Source organism: Cydia amplana, chromosome 21, assembly GCF_948474715.1.
Source record: "Cydia amplana chromosome 21, ilCydAmpl1.1, whole genome shotgun sequence".
Taxonomy (NCBI): domain Eukaryota; kingdom Metazoa; phylum Arthropoda; class Insecta; order Lepidoptera; family Tortricidae; genus Cydia; species Cydia amplana.
Genome location: NC_086089.1, coordinates 8941308 through 8957960, shown reverse-complemented (window position 1 = coordinate 8957960; position 16653 = coordinate 8941308). Strand labels below are relative to the sequence as shown.

The window sequence follows — 16653 nt, the reverse complement described above, 5'->3', positions numbered from 1 at the left end:
TAAAACCTCAAAGATAAGACTAGCTAGATCGATTTATCGCCCCCGAAAACCCCCATATAGCAAATTTCATCGAAATCGTTAGAGCCGTTTCCTAAAGCCCCGAAATATATAAATATAATATATATAAATAAACAAGAATTGCTCGTTTAAAGGTATTAGCTAGATTAGTGTAGGTACTCATAAAATAGTTTAATTACATTCTGCATATTTTATTAATCTCGTTATACGGGCAGAACCTTTTTTTCTGTCATAAAAATAATTCTGAGCGCGAAAATCCATTTTTCTCTGTCACTACGCCTTCAGAAGAGGAAAAGAGAAAGATCCCCGCAATTTGCGCATTTCGGTTTTGGCGGTAGCCCCTCTGTCATAAGCAGGTCATAAGTACCTACCTAAAGGATTAAATTTATATCGCGATTTTTTCGACGAATATCTACCGCCAATTGGGTTTTTTAATTGATAAATTATAGTTTCGTTTCATTTTTTAATTCCGTGTTAGTTTTCGGAAGTTTTATAGGAAAATATGGTTTTGACACGACTTCAAAATCATCCTGTGTTCAAATTTTATTCTAAAATATAAATTAAATCGACACCAACCTTTTGCCTTCACTTTAACCATAGATTAGTATATGTTATTACTGTAACGATCCTACACTGAACACTGAATCCGCGCTATTTATTTCCTTATTATTTTACCTTATGTATATGACTACACTGTCATCTAAATAACATATAAATAAAATACCTAAAGCGAGCTCCCCCCGCGAGGTTTTGCTTCGAACTGAGGGCCTACCGCGAACCACGTTCGACGTGTTGCCTCTCTGTCGCACTTGTAAATTCGTACGTAAGTGTGACAGGGAGGTAACACGTCGAACGTGGTTCGCGGTAGGCCCTCTGATCCTTTCGCAGGTTTCCCCAAAACGATTAGTATTTTACTATACCAGGTTCTTACAATCGTAAGCTTGGACTGGTTTTGGCATTTTGAAAATATGAGGTCATTGTCTGGTTTGGATTATTCCCACTAGTTACCACCAAGTTGTTACCAGTGGTAACTACTGGGATTTTTTTCCCACCTTTTACCACTGGTAACTACTGGGAAAAATAATTCCCAGTAGTTACCACCAAAATTTTGTTACAGTTAAATACTAATAGAAACAGTATAAATAGTATAGTATAAATATATAGTGAGTTTGAATTACCCAATAAAATCACTTGAAAAAGAATCTAAACGGATTATTAAATTTATCCTTACATATATCATAGTTTTTGTACTAGTACCGGTTAAACTGTTTCAATATTTTTGGTCTCTTTTAAGGCAGTTTACTAAAACACTAATCGACTTATAATTATTTATTAAATCACTCTATATTTATACTATGCTATTTATACTGTATTTTTATTAGTATTTAACTCTAACAAAAGTTTGGTGGTAACTACTGGGAATAAAAATTCCCAGTAGTTACCACTAAACCGAGTTGGTGGTAACTACTGGGAATTATTTTTCCCAGTAGTTACCAGTGGTAAAAGGTGGGAAAAAAAAATCCCAGTAGTTACCACTGGTAACAACTTGGTGGTAACTAGTGGGAATAACCCTCTGGTTTTGAGGTAATGACGTAGCTACGTGGGTGTGTCCAATCCCTGCCCTGTAGGCGAACACCGAAGTTCGCAAATTGCGGGTATCTTTCTCTGTCACTCTTTAATGTACCCACGTCCTTAACTACGCCTTAATGCCTTAATAATTGGAGTAAAAGGTGCCCGCAATATGCGAACTTTCGTGTTCGCGGTAGACTCTCTGTTTCCTGACGCGTTAAGTACCTACAACCGTTGCCTACAAGCCTACAACTTACTTACTGCACCTAGGCTAACTATAACACGCTTTTTAAGGCTTCGTCACACGCGCGTTTTCCAGGCGGGGCGTGAGCGCGGCGTCGGCGTTTTATATGTAAAAGCGGTGCGCCTCGCTCACGCCCCGCCCGGAAAACGCGCCTGTGTGACGAAGCCTTTAAATCCCAACGCATAAAGAGGGATTATGTTTAATCGGAGCTTCCAAACTGCTTAGCAACTTCGCTAGAGAACAGTCGAAGGTACCCATAGCTAGTACAGTCAGCAGCAGAATTTGCTAAGCGGGCGAGGTGTTCAAAATGATCTTGACGCGACTTTATTATTAATAGAATAAGAGCGTGTCAAGGTAATTTAGCACACCTCACCCGCTTAGCAACTTCTGCTGCTGACTGTATATAGAGTCGGTTGGATCTAAAAGTTGAATGAAAATGAAATGATGAGTTTGTAATTAATCTGGGGCTCTGTTGGCGGCAAATATTTATGGAATAAACAACTGCCGATAATACAAATAGCGTAGTTGACGATCACTGTAAAGATATTCGTGGATTTGATCACTACACCACATAACGTAAATTTTGTCCCGAAAGTGGGTATAGCTACTTAGGTACCTGCTATACCTACAAGCTGAAATAGAGACCTTCGCTGACGCTCGGTTAATTCTATCAGGCGAGTCGTCCACGTCCTACCATAAGTAGAGTCCAGACGAGCTGGGCAAATCAGCCGATTTGATCAGGAAAATAATTGGCGCCAATCTCATCTAGCGTCCACACGTACACGATTTAATCACCAATTTGCATTCCATACTTCCAAAATTGGCATTTTTGTATCCGCGCCTGCTGATTTAATTGGCGTATGCGTCCGCACGGCCTGATTCGATCGGACAATTTCATCAGATTGGCGAAAAATTGTCTCGTCTGGACTCCACTGTCGTTTGCACCGACGTGGCATAAAAAAACGATAATTAAAATGCATGCATGCCTATAATCTTTTATGAAACTATTTGTTTCCCATTGATAATAACTAGCGGCTCTGTTTAGCTGTAGACCTCGCAAACCCCCATGGCTCCGCCATTTTGAAAAATGAATTCACAGTCCTTATTACAATAGGTACATACATCGAAAAAAATACATCGTAAGAAGTGTAGGTGTACAGGTTTTTAAAGGTTCGGCAACGCGCATGTAACACTTTTGGAGTTGCAGACGTCCATAGACTATGGTGACAGTTTACCATCAGGCGGGCCGTATGCTTGTTTCCCATCCACTTGGTAAGAAACATCGTAAGATAGAATATTTGTACAAGGGAATACCCGTCCGTGACGTTCCAGCGAGGTGCCGACGCACATAAAATAAACTAGCTTTTGCCCGCGGCTTCGCACGCCCCCTTTAGGGGATGAATTTTGAAAAATCCTTTCTTAGTGGACCCCTAGACCTTATAAGGAACCTAATTGCCAAATTTGGACTTTCTAGTCCCAGCGGTTTAGGCTGTGCGTTGATTTAAGTCGGTCAGTCAGGTCTTTCACGTTTATATTATATAAATTTGCATAAGTTAGTCGTCATCAGTGGGTAAAATGGTGTCTACTGTGGTCAAGATAGCATGGTCCGGTCCGTTGGATCTTTCGAACGTTTATTAGTATTTTATGTCAGGCGTCAGGCCGTACCTTGGAGGATACAACTAAACGGAGTAGCCATTGACAGGCTTTCCCCTCTGTCGAAAATAGGCGGCCAACGGTCATACACAATGTATGGACTGACGTTTATCTGACATGGCTATTTTTACGTTACGCATACATTTGACGTTCCCCTCCCCCGCAAAAATCGGCAGACTGTTTTGTACAGAAAATTACAGACATGGCGTCTCCGTTTGATTATATCCTCCAAGGGCCGTACCTCTCTAGTCCGTACATTAAATGTTTAACCTGGCAACATTTCACATCCCGCCCGGCTCGCCGGCCTCGCCGCTTCCTTCCTTTTCCTGACGCGCGCGACGCAGCTTTTTGACGTACGGCGAATGAGCTGATTGCGCCGTGATTAATTTTTCAATTACTACTAAAAATAGTAAAATAAGTAGTCTAGTCTTTCTTACGTGTAACGTATGATGAACGATAAGAACGGTTACAATAATAGTGATTTTAAGCGTAATTCCAACCAAGACATGCAAGCCGATGCCGACCACCACGATCAAGATGGCGACGAAGGAGCGAAAATAAATGATAAAGCCGGAGAATACATGAGAGAATTGTTGAGTGAAAAAATCAAACTAAACACTGCTAAATTCCCGTACGCTACTAAACTCATCGACCAGGGTAAGTTAGTTTTTATTATTTTTAGATTTCATTCGGTTTTGTCATCAAACATGCAATTCGTAAAATGCAGTTATCTTGCTAATCAAAATGTTTTCTGTAGGTTAACTCTATCCCCAACTTAATCTAACGTTATCATAAGAATTGTTTTTCGTGCAATGGTTCATTATTTAGTAAGATTTTAACGAATTGTTTGCTTTCAGAGGTTACCAAGGTGCAAGCGTCGGGCCGGCTTCCGCCACGGGACTTCAAATATGTCGATGTGTACCATGAGAAGCCGGTCAAAGTTACCGTTAAGGTCCTGGTGCCCCTCAAAGAACATCCCAAGGTAAGTTTTGTATGGCATTTTAGATGCCAGATAATAATTATGTTAAATGTACAGTAAGCTGCCTTTTGGATACAACTTTTTTCCAGGGGTTTGAGGATCAGTTATCTCTGCAGCTTACTGTAAAGGCTGGCGTCCACTAGACTCCCCGAGTCGAGTCGAAACGCGTAGCCGCAGAAATTCGCCTGACGAGCAATACGCGCGGAGATTCGAATCGGCGCGCCGCGGCTATTCGTCAATAGACGCAGTTGCAGTTGCATAGAAAATATAGGAAGCGAATTATTGCGATTCGATTCGCCTCGGCGAGTCTGGTGGAAGCGAATTATTGGGATTCGCCTCGGCGAGTCTAGTGGAGGCGAATTATTGCGATTCAATTCGCTTCGGCGAGTCTAGTGGACGCCAGCCTTAACTAGTGTCCCTACCTAATAAAAGGTACATCTATTGTATTGTACCATGGTTTACAATAAGCGATTTTACGATTACATCTTTTTCATCATATGGAATGATGAAATATCTTTTAAAACTTTGAAACTATCAAATATCATGTTATTTGTTTTGGGTTTATCTTTGAAGTAAAGATTTATAAGGTGTATTTTATCTTATAAGTTAAATAATTGTGATGCTGATTAACATCACAAAATATAATTGGTACATTGTAGCCTTGGAGTCGCGGCAATTACCTCGTAAGGCGGCTTGTTCTGTGTAGACCCACCTATTAATTCATTAGGCCGCCCCCGGCCTTGTAGCAACTACTAGTCGCCCCTTACTCAGCACCACATCATATAGACTACCACCATGCTGCTACCCCTAATGTCTTGCCACCTGGACTTAGGGGTCATCCATTAATTACGTCACACGAATTTATAGGTTTTTTGACCCCTCCCCCCCTCCTTGTCACATTTGGCAAACCCCTCCCCCCTAGTGTGACGTCACATTTTTCTACGTAATCGCCAAATCGAATTAAGTACCTAAGTATTATTAATATTTTATCAAAATATTTTTGACGATATAAATATTAGTAATTTTATAACCCAAAACTACTTAGGAAAGAAAATTAAACGAATAAAAACGATTATCGTTTTAAAAAATTGTTATTTTAATGTACAGCGAAAAATAATATAAATAAATTTTCGGTTCCTGATGAAGTTAAAGTGACGTCACAAAATTTGTGTCTCCCCCCTCCCCCATGTCACAATATGTCACATTTTCTTGACCCCCTCCCTCCCCCTAAACGTGTGATGTAATTAATGGATGACCCCTTACTGGGCCTTAGGGCAAATCCGCCAGTGAGTTTGAGTACAAAATGTTTTTACTTTGACTTTTTCTCGCAGTTCAACTTTGTGGGCAAGCTGCTGGGCCCCAAGGGTAACACCATGAAACAGCTGCAGGAGGAGACCATGTGCAAGATGGCTGTGCTGGGGCGGGGCTCCATGAGAGACAGGTACATATTACATTTCAGGGTTACCTTAAGCTTAAGATATTTGCAGAATAAATGACATGCCGTATCAGGGCATTTTCACTTAACTGTGTACCATTAACACATTCACTGCCACCGACGCACATGTGCGTCGACCGTCATACAAGTTTGTTCCTAGGCCACGCCCCCTGGCAGTGAATGCGTTAACGGCCGGTTAGCAATAGTTACAAAACTGACGGTCAATGTCAAATCCCATACATATTGTAATGTAACGGTTAGACATTACTGAAACACGACTTAAGTCGCCCTTTAAAGTACGAGTTCAAATAAAAATGCTGCATCAATATCTTTCAACTGCCTCATTCTAAGATAAGATAAGATAAGAATAGCCTTTATTGACCAAAACAAATAAAATTCATTACATTACATTTAAATTGATTCACATTTCATTTAACATTTTTGTTAAGTAATTTTAATAAATATATTTTTTAATGTTATTGTTTTTTTTTTTTTATTACTTATTTAGTCTGCCTTCTTGGCATAGGCCTCCTCCAGCTCTCTCCATAGCTCTCTATTCTGTGCTGTCCCAATCCAGTTTACTCCCGCATGCTTCTTGATGTCATCCGACCACCTCCTTATTGGTTTCCCTCTTCTCCTCTTTCCATCTCTAGGATACCATCCTCTGCCTCATCCTAACGAAACCTTAATCCACAGACAAAAGGAAGAGGAGCTCCGTAACTCCCTGGACCCCAAGTACGCGCACCTGACGGACGAGCTGCACGTGGAGATCTCCGCGCTGGCGCCGCCGGCGGAGGCGCACGCGCGCATCGCGTACGCCCTCGCCGAGGTGAAGAAGTACCTGCTGCCCGACGTCACGGACATGATGGGGGGACCCCCCATGAGGGAAATGGGACAGAGAGGTTGGTGTTTGTTCATGGGATCAACTATTCTGCCCTGCTAAGCCGAAAAAAAAAAAAAAAAAAAAAGTCATTTATTGTCGCAAAACACAGTAACAAAATAAAACAACAAGGAAAAAGAAAAAAGACACAATAAGCACATAAGTCCAATAGGGTTGCTGACTGTATAAATATATATATGTTTAATTATAACTATGTAGAAGGAGAAGTTAAAAAAGGAAAAGAAAAAGAAGGAAAAAAAAAAGAAAGAAGAAGGAAGGAGAGGAGAAGGAAAAGCGCTATCTCAAAAGAAAATTCATTGCTAACTTATAATTTAGTTTCTCTAGCTGAGAATTCCATTTTCAAAATCATTTGCTTTTGAGATAGCGCTACTTGGCTTAGGAGGGCAGTATTTCTTGTTGTTATTCTGTCCGGTCAGCCAAGAGACAATATTAGCATAGTTGGTTAGAAGACATCGTACACCACCTTCTTATGACACGCTTGGTAGACGAGCCTCAATGGAAAGGGTTTATAAGTATCACAAAAAAGCGTATTTGGTGAATTTAAATGACTAAAAATCATGTTTTAAAAAGTGACCCAGGAGAACGTAACCATGGCAACGAGTGACAAGAAAAAGTTGATTCACCCTCATTGTGACGTTGTTTATGAAAAGGGACCGCATTGTCGATAACGATGCCAGGCGTGGCTCACTCCGCGATTTCGTCGCTTTGCTACAGATAGCTAAAAGTACATCCGTTCCACACCAATTTTGGTTGGCGCTGTCGCCACCTAGCGGCCATATCTGTGCTGATCGGAACAGACGCGTTTTGTTAGAGAGTGAGTCTTCTGTACCTAGTACTATTATTTATTCTGTGACGATGCTCCGATATAAATAGTAGATACAATGCCGCGCGACGCTGTGCGTCGTAAGCACCATCGACGATAAGGTCCCTTTTCATAGATAATGCCCCAATTATGGAACGGGTCATTTTTCAAGCTTTTCAGTGCTTCACATTTTGTATTACTAAGTTAAGTACCTACCTAATCATACTAAAACCAGGCGTGGCTCACTCCGCGATTTCGTCGCTTTGCTACAGGTAGCTAAAAGTACATCCGTTCGGCCCCAATTTTGGTGGCTAGCCATAAGCCGCGCGTGGCGCTGTCGCCACCTAGCGGCCATATCTGTGCTGATCGTAACAGACGCGTTTTGTTAGAGAGTGAGTCTTCTGTACCTAGTACTATTATTTATTCTGTGACGATGCTCCGATATAAATAGTGCCCCAGTTATGGAACGGGTAATTTTTCAAGCTTTTCAGTGCTTTACATTTTGTATTAGGTACTTACTAAGCTGAGTAGGTACCTACCTAATTATATTAAAACGGAGAACTGGAGTAACTTGAAAAATGACTCTTCTTTTTAGGTTATGTTACAATGGGTTATTTTTGAAGGGTTTGTATTACAAAATATTCATGTCACAGTCTTGGAGGATATAATCAAACGGAGACGCCATGTCTGTAATTTTCTGTACAAAACAGTCTGCCGATTTTTGCGGGGGAGGGGAACGTCAAATGTATGCGTAACGTAAAAATAGCCATGTCAGATAAACGTCAGTCCATACATTGTGTATGACCGTTGGCCGCCTATTTTCGACAGAGGGGAAAGCCTGTTAATGGCTACTCCGTTTAGTTGTATCCTCCAAGGTCACAGTAGTTGTTTTTTTCTTGGAGATTTGGAATCACTTGAAAAATGTCTCGTTATTTTATTATAGTGTCGTAAGACCGAGACCAATTTGCGCGTTTTCGAATTAGGAACTTTCTTTTATTTTTAAGTTCCAAACTCAACTGGATTTGTACTTGTGCAAGTACGTCGGGACTTACGAAGATAGGTATATGAAATCAAATAATATTTTGGATAACACATTTCGATAGATAGATTGTATACACATCAAGGTCTGTTTAGGCAGATATGTCTCCAAACTTTTAGACCTGATGGCCGCAGCTAGGCCTTTGGCCTTCCCAATTCCTTTTCGCAAGCCAGAGGGTATCAGAGGGCTCTCCCAGTCCGCAAGCCAAATGCAAATACAAATATCTTTATTTCGCGCACTTTAAAATGTGGTACAAAAAGATGTTATAAAAATATATCGTGATCACACACATTCCAGAAGCTGGTATGCAAAACTATTCTAGAAAGCAGGGCTCGGAACCGGTTTTTTTGTAAACCCCAAAATAGCCCAGTATTTTTAATTATTTTAGGCTCTTTACGTCGGCATGAATCATGTATTTAGGTAACACCGTCGTATTATTAGATTGTCCCATTAAAAATGAAATAATAAACCAAAGAATGAAAAAGAACGAAATAATACCGGTATTTTTTGTATGAAGAAAAAACCGGTTTCGAGCCTTGCTAGAAAGTACCTAAATATAAAAAGAAGCATGCAACGGTACGTACTTAGAGTACTTAAATCTAACAATCTATTGCACTTATATCTAGCGTATTACTAAAATGTCAAAATTACAATTAAATTACTAAGGTGTCATAACTACAAATTTAAAGATTCGCGAGCCGTAGTTTGAAAACCCCTGATATAGGGTTTTCTGTCCTTCATAATTAATGAAACACTTGGTTTTATCATATTCTGAAACCTAGGAACACTCTATTAAAGGTTTCGCTAATGTGAGTACTGTGGTTGCTAAATTGATACTGTAAACATATTTCTATTAAATACCTCGTTAATAGCTAGTCCTTGTTTCTGCCTATCTCAAGGCATTCTACTATTATTGTTATTCATGGCCTACGGCGCCCTCTAGTCTCCAAGGTCTAAAATCTAAATCGTTCCGGGTTGTCGGCAGATGGAGGGCAGCGGCCGCTCCTAGCCGGCCCTGGCCCGGCCGGTCGGCCCGAAGTGCAATACCGCGCCTTCACGGCCACCAAACGGTCCCTATCTTACCAGGGGCCCGTGGTCAGCGAAGGTGGGTTCACGTTACGCTCGAGCACTGAACGTTCCGTACGGTTACATTCGGCGTAGTTGCGAAATTTTTTCATTTGGTTTCATTGCCAATCTCAAATTGTATGTAAGATTTTAAAATGCAAACATTTTTCTTTTTTGAGTTGGTAGATTTGTAGAAATTTAGTACGGGTTGCACTCCAGGAGTGCCGGCAGAAGTGAAAACTCAATGACATTGTAACAGTTTTTCGATCAGGTCACGTGTCCGTCTTACAGAATTTTCAATCTGTCCAATCTGTTGGTCACGTGACCTGTCGCGAGTTTAACATTTTTTCCCCACCTCAAAAAGTGCACAGTGCCGCTATAGTACATTATTGTCGAGGTTCGGAAGTAGCTACTTGCAGGCTGAGGATTCGTTTTAAACGGACGACCTTGGGAGTCCGTTTAATTGAATCCGAAGCCAGCAAGTAGCCTTCCAGCCGAGTCATATATAGTGCTTTTCTCAAAAATGGTGCAAGAAATAGAAATATTTTACAGAACTTACAGAAGCAACGTTCTAATTTTCCATTAATTTTCACAGAAAAAAATACAACCATTAAAAAAATTAGCTTGCCGCCTTTAAAAAAAAAAAAGAAGTGTATTTTTCTGCTGAAAATACGCCAACCTATACTTGGTCAACCAGATCTTGACAGTAGAAAAAGGCGGCAAATTTGAAAAATGTAGGCGCGAAGGGATATCGTCCCATATAAAATTTGAATTTCGCGCCTTTTTTTACTGACAAGATTTGGTTGACCAGCTATATTTGAGACACCTAAATAGTCGCGGTACCAACATTAAGCCTGTAACAGACTATCGCACCGCACCGCGACCTTGGAGCGTCGCACCCATAAGTGAGAGCGAGAAAGAGATATCTGTTTCTCGCTCTCACTTATGGGTGCGACGCTCCAAGGTCGCGGTGCGGTGCGATAGTCTGTTATAGGCTTTATAATAATAAGTGCGGATCATCTGTTTGGCTGTTTAAGGGACCTATGCCTTCATTTGATATGGCCATTTGAAGTTTTAAAAAGTTTGGAACTCGTTAAATAATGGAATTTGTATGCGACATTGCAGTCCCGAAATCGAGACTGCAATGTTTTTAACTTTTTAATTTTTTGAATGACCATAAACTACGCACTTCGCGACCTATTTTTTAACCGGCAACGTCGACTTTGCCGTCCATTTTTGAGAAAAAGAAGTTTTCACTTCAAAAATTGTAGGTAGTAATTGAATTGCGGTCATTAATGTTTAAATTGAACAAATTTTTAAATGTAGTATTCTATAACTTGTTAAGATTGCCTATGTGTGGACATTTGCTGCCTCAGTTAAGGCTCCGTTACCGAAATTTGATAATATTGCGTAGGCACTGGTATCGTGAAATTGGCATATCATAATTTATCATCATTTTAATGATTGAAGCAACCTGTGATGCTTGCAAAATGTTATATTTTGTGAAAACCAAGGTAACCAATTTTATGTCGGGCAACTCGAGCATTTTTAAATGCCACGAAATATCTGGCCGGCCGGCAATAACATTCTCGGAAGAATTATAAAAGTGTTTCGTAACTCGGCATAACATTTAACCAATTCAAGGTACGATCAAATATAGTCGGTCAAACCAATTTGTCAGTAAATAAGAACCAAAAAAACTAGACTATTTTCTTTCGGGTGCTAGTACTAGTGTAAGACAAAGATGGTATGATTATTTCCGTCTATGTTGGAAACGAGACAGTCCTTTGACAAACTAATATTAGTGTTTCAACGTGCCCCATCTTTATTTTCTCGTATTTTCTCGTAATGCATGTTAATTATAAGTAGACCCCGGACTTTTGACGCAATGACGTCACAATAGGGTAGTTTGGGGAGTAAATAAAACGGTGTTAATTAATACGGCTGTATTAATAAAAATTTAATAATCACGATATAAATCATCTATAAGTTAATACAAATAAATCCAAGGAACCGTTACAACTCCTGCTTTGATAAAAGCAAACTTTTCAAATATGTACCAACCTACCAATAACATCTATCTAAGATTTTCCTTTTTGAAAAGGATAATATTCTGATAGAAGACGTAGGCTCACCGCAAACTTTTGATTTGTTACGGAGAGTCAGTTACCGAAAGAACAACGTCCATATCGGTATATTAATCAATTGACAATTAACTTATAGGTAATAATCATACCGTAGATGCCTGATTAACACAAGCGTATTAATTAACACCGCTCCATTTTCTCCCCAGCCAGACTACCTTATTGTGACGTCATTGCGACAAAAGTCCGGGGTCTAATTATAAGATGTAATTTTTTTTGAAAAGATGTGTCCCGTCGAGTTTGTTGCCGGTCCCATATCGGGATACTCTCCTCCAATTGAGGGGGGATTTAAATCTTCTCGGGGCAGAGGTGTAGGGTCGGAGCCAGTCTACCTAGCTTTATTTGACGTTCATAAGCGCATTGTAATTATGCCTACTTGAATAAACTATCTTTTATCTTATCTTATCTTTGTCCTCAGGTCCGCCGCCGCGGGGCGGGCCGCCGGGGCGCGCGCGCATGCCGCCAGCGCACGCGCACGCGCATCACCACGCGCCGCACGCGCCGCCCATGGGCCCGCCGCGTATGGGCGCCAAGACCAAGGTCATCAGCATCCTGGACCGCGCGCGCTCCGCCATGGAGTCCTCGTACGGGTACGACGACCCCTACGCCGCGCCCGAGCCCCCGGTGAGTCGAGTTTTTGAGTCGCTTCACGCTTGCCGAGATCGGGGTCATTCGAATTTGTACCTCACGCGCCGTCGCGTCGGTGACCCGCCGCGCATGGCGGCCGAGACCGAGGTTATCAGCAATATCAGCATATAAATAATTAATATCTGGGAGACCGAGCTTTGCTCGGAAAACATATAAAATCTCAAAAATTAGCGTTTTCCCAGAGATAAGACCTAGTTAGATCGATTTTTCGCCCCCGAAAACCCCCATATACCAAATTTCATCGAAATCGTTAGAGCCGTTTCCGAGATCCCCGAAATATATATATATATATATATAATATAAATAAATAAATATGCAAGAATTGCTCGTTTAAAGGTATTAGATTATATCGTCAGGCTCGCTCCGCAATTTCGTCGCGTCGCTCCAAGTACCTATAAGTACACGCGACCCGCACCAATTTTGGTGTCTAGCCATAGTAGGTGCCGAGCACCGCCACGGAACGGACGCCTGCTCGCGCTTGCGCCACCTAGCGGTCATATCTATCGTAATAGACGCATTTTGTTAGAAATAATCTCCTGTACCTAGTACTATTTTATTCTGTGACATTACTCCACATTGATGTCTTTATCAGCCTCTAATCCAGCCGGGCTAGCACGTGACTGTTGCGACAGTATCTCGCGGCGAGATAGACTACCCGTCCCTCTTTTATTAACATAGAAAAAGACGGATAGTCTATCTTACCGCTAGATACTCTCGCGCCTATCATGTGCTAGGGGTGTCAGAACTTGCTCTCACAACACGGTCTCCGCAGGTCCGCGGGCCACCACGCGCGCCACCCGCCGACGACTTCTACTACGGCGGCGGCGGCCCGGACCGGTACTACGAAGACGAAGGCTACGGCTACAAGGAGGAGCGCGAGTTCAAGTCGTCGCGCGATGTAGGCACGCGGCGCCCGCAGCACCGCGCCTACCAGCAGCAGCGCCCGCAGCCCTACCAACGCCCGCCCAAGTAATTGTTCGTAAAACGCAACGCGGTGGCCAGTGCACAGCATCACTCTGTAGGCACGACCGGACAGACAGAAATTGCGCGAGTCTAACTACAAGAACACAGCTAGTTGGTTTTCGAAGCGAGTAGTAGAGATTTCAATGTCAAATTTAATCTCTTAACCCTTAACCCTTAAATACATAATTTTTTCGTTTTGCCCGAAATTAATATATATATCACATAATTGTTTGCCGTTTCTAGGAAAAATAGTAAAAAAATATATATCATCGATTTTCACTGGGAAGTCAGTGTTAAAAGTTGCATAGTCTAAATCATATTTTTGGAAATATATAGCTATTAGTAAGGGGTATAGGAAAAATCTTAACTGCCAACAGAAAGGTACACTATTTGTGATGTTCCTATGATAAAATTTGTAAATATAAAATAATTACAAACCCCGAAAAATCTGCCCAAAATCACATACTAAAAATCATCAACTTCCAGGATTTTCCAAGTTTTCCGACATTTCGTCTATAAACAAATGTAACTTTTATAAATTAAAATACTGCGTAAATTTATGTAATAATTCGGAAAATTTATTAGTTTTACTATTGAAATAATATACAAGAACATGGTATAATAATATACTCCGCCTGGTACTCTCTTCCGAGATTCGCGAATGACCTAACTGTCACTTGCCTACGTCATCATGCTGTTTACAGGTTCTCAAACTTTAAAATGTGGGAGAATTTTAACCAACGGTGAAAATTATTTTAACGGCATTAATTTTAAGTTATTCATGTAGAAACATAGTAGAATAAAACAAATCTATACTGCACTTTTCACTCCTACTCTTACAGTTCCGAATAGAACAGCCAACCATTTTCGTAACAAAACATTAATTACCAAGCTTACGACGTGAAAAGTTTGGAAAACACTGCGACTGCTGACACTGAGCGAGAAGGAAATAACAATTAACACGCGTTCGACAAGGATGACGGTCAGGGACAAAATGGCGGATTGTCAAATGTGACAGCGCTATCCTGTGTTGCCAGTAGTGTAAACAGAATTACCCGAACGTCTGAAATTTCTTTCGTGAATCGGAAGATATTGCTAACGAATAATTAAAAATGACGTGTTATTGTAAAATTTAAGATAAAATACATATAAATGAAAATTATAAAATTATAAAGAAATATTTTAACTTATTAACCATAGATATAATGTACCCATGTAACATGTTATGTTGAAATAAAGTGGCAATGTTTCTGTGACGTAGGTAAGTGACACTCTGGGAAGAGAAGACCATGTTTTATTAGACCATGATACAAGAACAAATAGAATTTGTTTAATAATGCATAACATTTGATGTTTATGTTGTGTGTATAAATGCATCACTATGCATTTAAGGGTTAATACTCGGATATATATTTATACTCTTTAGTCCCTCCAGTAGCGGAGACTTCTATAGCACTATTGCAAGAAGTGCATGTACGCATATAAAGTTTACCCTATTTTGAAAGAAATTCATTGATAAAATTCATACTGTGCCTATTACAATTTTGAGGAAACGAAACATAATTTGATTATCTTCAAATTCAATATCCAATGTTTTACAATTAATTCGTCTTTTTTGTAATACAATTTCATATTTAACACTCGACTCTGAATAAAAAAGATGATACCTTTGACAGTTTTAATGCATGTCGAATTATTAGATGTTGTTATTTTGTAGTTACTGTTTGCCGTTCCAGCAATCATTTGGAGTGAAAATGTTGCCTGCACTTGCCACTCGTTTATATTATTTTCGCTTGTAAATTTTAAAAAACGCTTCTAAGATTATATTGCATTGCTTTTCATTTATTCCATATAAACAAGATATGTCTACAATTAGTTTTTTTTTTTAACCTAACATTTTAATTACCGAACATAAAAAATTAAAAAACTAAGTTGTGGACATGTTTCTATGGAACAATGTTTTTCTGTATTTTGTTTTGGCTACTGTATATTTCTTTAGACTTAAGTCATTAATATTTTTCTAAATTTTCAGGCCCGCTCCGAAAAAGCGCTCACTGTAAGTATTTCCACAGTGAGTATACAAAACAGGATCTAAATCAACACAAATACAATATGACAAGCAAAAAATCAAGACAAAAATCCTAAAAAATGGACTCCCAAAACCGTGTGTAACCTTCAACTTGCAAGTACATAATTATTAGTTAACATATTATAATTTTAATTGTTTAATGGACCAAAACTTTTAAACATTCTTCTTATACAGAATTATGTCTAGTTTGGTAAAATGTTGCAACAGCAAAACACTAAAATATCATCAGATAATTATTTAGCCATCTAAATAATGTTGAAAAGATTGTGGTAACAAATATTTTATTATGTTTTTCAAGAAAATGAAAATGATTTATGTTTTTTTATATCAATAAAATTAATTACTAAGGCGCACAGGAATGCATGCTCTGCCGAAATCGTCAAAAAAAAAAAACAAATTGTGCACCGATTTGGTAAATAGGTAAAAGTTTTAAAATATGAATGTTTCGTGTAGACTTTTTGAACAAAAATTCTTAAATATGCATCACTTGTGTAATAAGTAAGACGTTGCTTTTTAAATAAGCTTAGGCATTGATAATTTCAACATGTTTTGATGTAGCCTTTCAACACTAAAAAGCACTTGTAGTGTAGAAAATATTGGAGCGTTATGCCCATAAAATGTATCACTAAATATAACAAAACGCTTGTAAAAGAAGGTACCTTCACGTAGGGTTATTAAAACATGTTGAACCAATTATTTAGATTTAAATAAATGTACTACACCAATTCTTGTGTGACTATGAATAAATAAAATTAAAAAAAATAAAACAAAGATTTTTAATTGGTTCACAATACATTTCTCCAAATACAGAAGATATATTCGCAAATTTACTAATACTGGGTTTTTACAAAATAAAATGTCCACTTTAATTTTGTGAACAAATCTTATACCTAAGTAAATTCAATGTTGATGATTTTGTTGATGTCTGCACTTAAGCTATAAGACTTCCAGATAAAAAAACTTGTCTTAAATAATTTCTTAAAAAAAAGAGAAATGTGCTCTCTAAACAAAAGTATGTACAAACCTGGTATTTTTTGCAAATAAATGATTTAAAATTAAATGGTCACTGGAGAACCCACGTTGAATCCTTATAAAATTATAAAA

The 16653-nt window shown here is 39.3% G+C and overlaps 1 protein-coding gene across 2 annotated transcripts; it reads left to right on the top strand.

Annotated features, from left to right (window-relative positions):
• The first annotated feature begins 3806 nt into the window (after window positions 1-3806).
• Window positions 3807-16320, top strand: LOC134658052 (KH domain-containing, RNA-binding, signal transduction-associated protein 2-like). 2 transcript variants are annotated; one of them, XM_063513655.1, is made up of 8 exons: window positions 3807-4141; window positions 4342-4466; window positions 5795-5904; window positions 6595-6800; window positions 9626-9745; window positions 12268-12473; window positions 13270-13466; window positions 15493-16320. In XM_063513655.1, the coding sequence occupies exons 1-8, from the start codon at window positions 3931-3933 to the stop codon at window positions 15518-15520; spliced, it is 1203 nt and encodes a 400-aa protein (XP_063369725.1). In that variant the 5' UTR covers window positions 3807-3930; the 3' UTR covers window positions 15521-16320. The 2 variants fall into 2 exon arrangements, with proteins under 2 accessions (XP_063369725.1, XP_063369726.1); XM_063513656.1 differs by having other exon boundaries at window positions 13270-13472.
• Window positions 16321-16653: the final 333 nt, after the last annotated feature.

What these genes read in the sequence shown, in the direction of transcription:
- LOC134658052 (XM_063513655.1), top strand. Translation starts at nt 3,931, where the DNA reads ATGATGAACGATAAGAACGGTTACAATAATAGTGATTTTAAGCGTAAT. An exon ending in CCCTCAAAGAACATCCCAAG is followed by an intron (nt 4,467 to 5,794) that starts GTAAGTTTTGTA and finishes TTTTTCTCGCAG; the next exon opens with TTCAACTTTGTGGGCAAGCT. An exon ending in ACGCCGCGCCCGAGCCCCCG is followed by an intron (nt 12,474 to 13,269) that starts GTGAGTCGAGTT and finishes CGGTCTCCGCAG; the next exon opens with GTCCGCGGGCCACCACGCGC.